Source organism: Leptonychotes weddellii, chromosome 4 (genome assembly GCF_054177405.1).
Source record: "Leptonychotes weddellii isolate Sample4059 chromosome 4, ASM5417740v2, whole genome shotgun sequence".
Classification (NCBI taxonomy): domain Eukaryota; kingdom Metazoa; phylum Chordata; class Mammalia; order Carnivora; family Phocidae; genus Leptonychotes; species Leptonychotes weddellii.
Genome location: NC_138372.1, coordinates 32,173,180 through 32,178,004, shown reverse-complemented (window position 1 = coordinate 32,178,004; position 4,825 = coordinate 32,173,180). Strand labels below are relative to the sequence as shown.

Below are 4,825 nucleotides of genomic sequence, written 5' to 3'. Positions count from 1 at the left end.
GCAGGGGGAGTGGTAGAGGGAGAAGCAGGCTCCCCGCAGAGCAGGGAGCCCGATGTGGGACTCGATCCCAGGACCCTGGGATCATGACCTGAGCCGAAGGCAGTCGCTCAACCGACTGAGCCACCCAGGCGCCCTTTTTTTTTTTTTTAAATAAAGATTTTATTTATTTATTTGTCAGAGAGAGAGACAGAGAGCACAAGCAGGGTGAGCGGCAGGCAGAGGGAGAAGCAGACTTCCCGCGGAGCAGGGAGCCCGATGCAGGACTTGATCCCAGGACCCTGAGGTCATGACCTGAGCCGAAGGCAGACGCTTAACTGACTGAGCCACCCAGGTGTCCCAGCTTCTGAATATACGTTTTGCATCCTGCTTTTTTTCAGATCATGATCTCCACCTTGCTTAATCTGTTTTCATCTTCTTGAGTTCCCAGTCCTTATTCAGATTCTCTCACAGTCCCCAAAATGTCCTTTATAGCTGATTTGCCCAAACCAGGATCCAATCCAGGATCACCCATTGCGTCTAGTTACTTTGTTCCTTAAGGCTCTTTTATTTTTTTTTTTTTAAGATTTTAGTTTTAAGTAATCTCCACCCAACGTGGGGCTACCAGAGAATATATCTAGGAGTGCACGATCCCGAATGCTGCTAGAAGGAAAGTAGGATGGGCGCTAAGAGGTGTCATGGGATTTGGCCATTTGGGAGAGCGTGGGTGACCTTGGTGAGAGCAGTGCAGGGGAGTCAGTGGGAGGGGACGAGGTGGAGAGGGCAGGTGTCAAAAAGATTGTCTAGGAAGGTGGAGAGAGGGTGGGATAGAGTTAGAGGGGAACACAGTGTAATGGCAGAGGCTTTTATGGTTTTGTTTATTTGAGAGAGAGTACGCAGGTATGGGGGGGAGGAGGGTCAGAGGGAGAGGAGGGAGAGTTGGTTTTTTTTTTTTAAGATTTTATTTATTTATTTGACAGAGAGCGCGCACAAGCAGGGGGAGCAGCAGAGGGAGAGGGAGAAGCAGGCTCCCCGCTGAGCAGGGAGTCTGATGCGGGGCTCGATCCCAGGACCCTGAGATCATGACTTGAGCCAAAGGCAGACGCTTAATGACTGAGCCACCCAGGCACCCCAAGGAGGAGGGAGAGTCTTAAGCAGATTCCCTGCTGAGTGTAGAGCTGGATGTGAGGCTCCATCTCAGGACCCTGAAATCACAACCTGAGCCGAAACGAAGAATCGGGTGTTTAACGGACTGTGCCATCCAGGCACCCTGAGGCTTTTTTTTTTTTTTTTTTAAATGAGATTGGTTTGACAGAAATCTGGAGAAAGGAGGAGACTGAGAATACAGGAGAAGGAGGCAAGGACCCATGGCAGGGCCTCGGGGCTGAGTGTGCCTAGAGATGGAGAACCGCTTGGCTGGGGGATGAGGGGGGGTGGAGACTGGGATCCGACCTGCAGGGACTTCTAGGAGCATCTGACTGGGGAGGTGGCAGCAGAGATGCAGGCACCTGGGAAACCTCAAAGTGAGGCCCACACCAGCGGGCATGGGGAAGCTTGGCAGGCATGTGCCCTTCCTGGGGAGTGCTGGGCCCTTAGAGGGGGAGTTCCGCGTGTGCACTCACAGGTGATGCCGAGTTGGAGGGCACAAAATCGTGTGTGTCCTCATAGGTGGCGTGTTCGCAGGAATTGCTGTTTATTTCTGCGTGTGAATGCTCCAGGGGAGGAGTGTGTGTGTGCGCGTGTGTGCTCTTGAAGGGAGCAGAGCGTGTAACTGGGTACCTGCCAGCAGTGCGTGTGCATGTGGGTGTCTTGCCAGCTACTCCCAGATGGTGTGGTTGCACACGAGTGAGTGGTGGGTGCCCCGTGTGTCCGCATCTGTGGGATACGGTGTGGGTGGGCTTCGTTTAGTTCTAGGGTTGCGTGTGTGTGGAGGTGTGATGTGGGAGTGTGTTTGCATTTGTGGGAAATGCTGTGTGTTGGTTGGGGGGGGTGGAAGACATTTCACATGCCGTTGGGAAGTTAGAACAGAGCACTTGATGAAATTTCCTAGAGCCTGAGGGGCCAGGTGGCATCAGTGGCCCCCTCTGCAGAGTCCTGGGAGGGGGGCTTAGGCATGCCAGGGCCCTGGTGACAATAGTGCCAGGGGGAGTTGGGGACAGATGTCAGATTGGAGCCAGCGGGAGGGGTGAAGCTAGGGGGCTGAAGGCAGGGTTCTTTCAGCTGACCATCGTGTTTAGCTCTGCGTCATTCACGTACTGTGGTCAGAGGGTGTCCTCCGTGTTATCAGTCCTGCCGCCACTAATTACTGCTACTATTAGTTGACTTTGTGCCAGGTCCTGTTTGGGGCACTTGAGGTATGTTTTTCCATTCAGTCTTCACCATAACCCCGCGAGATGGACGTCAACCCAGTTTACAGGTGGAAGCACAGGCCCAGGAAGATGAAGCAAATTGCTCTTCACCCCTACTGTTAATAAGTGGTGCCAGGAATCGAACCCAGACCTGTGTGACCCCAGAGCCCGCCTAACTCAGTTCCCCTGACAAATGGCCCTTTGTCTCTCGAATAGGACAGTGAGAGGGGATTAGCACTGAGGCACGTGGCTTTGGCTGCCTTTTCTACCTGACCTAGAAGAGGATCTGTCTGGAGATTTTGAGGCATCCTTGACCCAGGCATGGAGGGGTGCAGAAGCCTACGAGATTGGCTCAGGTTTTAGAATTTGAGGAACAACAGTGTTTCCTATATTTGGAATTTCAGGGTGAGTGGGAGGAGCGATCCCGGGCCTTGGAACCAGACAGATCGGGGTGCCAGGCCCCTATGCTGGAGAGCATGGCCTGTGTTGTCAGGGTTCTGCCGGAAGGCCGCTGTGGCCGGAGACTGACTTGACGCGGTCCGGCCCACGAGTGGCCTCTGGTGGCCAAGGCTGGGGCATGCAGGCCGTGTCTGCGTGTTGGGTTTTATGGGGGTAGCTCCTTGTGCCTGGGAGGGTGGGGCTGGTGCAGAGCAGTCACTGCAGCAAGGTGTCGCCAAGCACAAGCCCTTAAATATGCCGGAGTTGAGCGGATGCGCTGCAGGGGGGAAGGGGGCGGGCACGGGCCGGAGTAAGACTGTTCTGGTCAGCCAGAGCGAGCTCCAGGCCTCACCCAGCGGGCTGGGTGGCCGTGGCCAGCATGAAGTGGTTATTCCACAGCTGGGCCTTGCGAGTACCTTGCACTCTGGAAGGCACCCGTCTGTGAGTGGTGAGCTGGTGCCTGGAGCACTGCTAGACTTGTAGCTGCTGGACATCTCTGACGCTAGCTTGTAGTCCCCCCTGCCCGCCGCCCCCCATCCCTGAGGACCGACCCGGCCTCTCTCCTCTTCCCAGGGCTGCATCGTGATCCGATACACAGCCCCATGGCACATGGTCTTCTTCTCCGAGTCCCTGGGCATCCCTTCACTTCGTGTTCTGGCCCAGAAGCTACTTGAGCTACTCTTTGATTACGAGATTGAGAAGGAGCCCCTGCTCTTCCATGTCTTCAGCAATGCTGGTGTCATGCTGTACCGATACGTGCTGGAGCTCCTGCAGACCCATCGGCGCTTCTGCCGCCTGCGTGTGGTGGGCACCATCTTTGACAGCGGCCCCGGGGATAGCAACCTGCTGGGGGCTCTGCGGGCCCTGGCAGCCGTCCTGGGGCACCGGCCCGCAGTGCTGCGCCTGCTGCTCCTGGTGGCCTTCACCCTGGTGGCGGTCCTGTTCCATGTCCTGCTCGCTCCCCTCACGGCCCTGTTCCACACCCACTTCTATGACAGGCTACTCGATGCAGCCTCTCGCTGGCCCGAGCTCTACCTCTACTCAAGGGCCGACGAGGTGGTCCTGGCCAGGGACGTGGAACGCATGGTGGAGGCTCGCCTGGCACACCGGGTCCTGGTGCGCTCTGTGGACTTCGTGTCATCTGCGCACGTCAGCCACCTCCGTGACTACCCTACTTACTACACGAGCCTCTGCGTCAACTTCATGCGCAGCTGTGTCCACTGCTGAGCTCCTTGTCCCACCCACCCAACTCCTCTCTGCTCCAGAAATAAATGCCCCCCACCTCCCCACAACCTCTGTCTGTGGGTGGCGGGGCCCTCTTCTGCTTCAACTCCCGGACAGCTCTTTGGGACTCTGTGGTCCCGCAGGTAGAGAATTCCCATTGAATTTTAGCAGCCATGCGCCGGGAACCGTTTCTCCCGGGATCCTAGGCGGGGGGAGTGCCTGGACAGGTTGCCGTAGGAGTCTCGCCGTGGCTGTGTTTGGGCAGGCGCAAGTCGGGCTGCGGACGGGATCCTATAGCTTTTAGGCTGGGTAGGGTTAACAGAGTGGGGAGGGTGGGGTTGACGAGGAGCCCCAGGGTTGATCTTTAACTTCTTGAAAGGTAGGTGAGCTTTGTGCGGAGAGGGTCAGGCTGGCGCAAGGGCTGTGATTTCTGCTCCCACACCCCGCAGCGTGACGCCACCTGCTTAGATCCCACTCGGTAGCTCACTTGGAGGGGCCGCTCTCACCTCAGTGCCAGAGAGAGGGGAGCTGAGGGTGCAGAGGTGGCGGGCCTGCCTGGGTCCACCACGCTTTGCCAGGAAAGCTGCGACGTGTCTAACAGGCAGATGGAGTGGGGAGGAGGAGGAGAGCAGCGCCACACAGGAGCTGGGACAAGCGAAGTCCGTAGCCCTGAAGACCAGAACCAGGGCGAGGACTCCTCCATCTCCTTGAGACCCCCTTGGATCCTGTCCAGGCAGGAGAGGTGACTTCAGCCCGAGTTCTTGATCATCTCGCATTCTCTCAGTCACTGCTGCACAATGCTGGCCCGTAGTAGGTACTCAATAAATATGTTGATTGAA

The 4,825-nt window shown here is 56.8% G+C and overlaps 1 protein-coding gene across 1 annotated transcript in view; it reads left to right on the top strand.

The window, feature by feature from the left end:
- TMEM53 (transmembrane protein 53) overlaps positions 1-4,825 on the top strand; it is a 10,578-nt gene extending 5,753 nt beyond the window's left edge. The window contains exon 2 of the mRNA XM_081818299.1: positions 3,336-4,825. Within this exon, the coding sequence (XP_081674425.1) occupies positions 3,372-3,989 (618 nt within the window). The 5' untranslated portion in view covers positions 3,336-3,371 and the 3' untranslated portion in view covers positions 3,990-4,825. The remainder of the gene's footprint in view (positions 1-3,335) is intronic.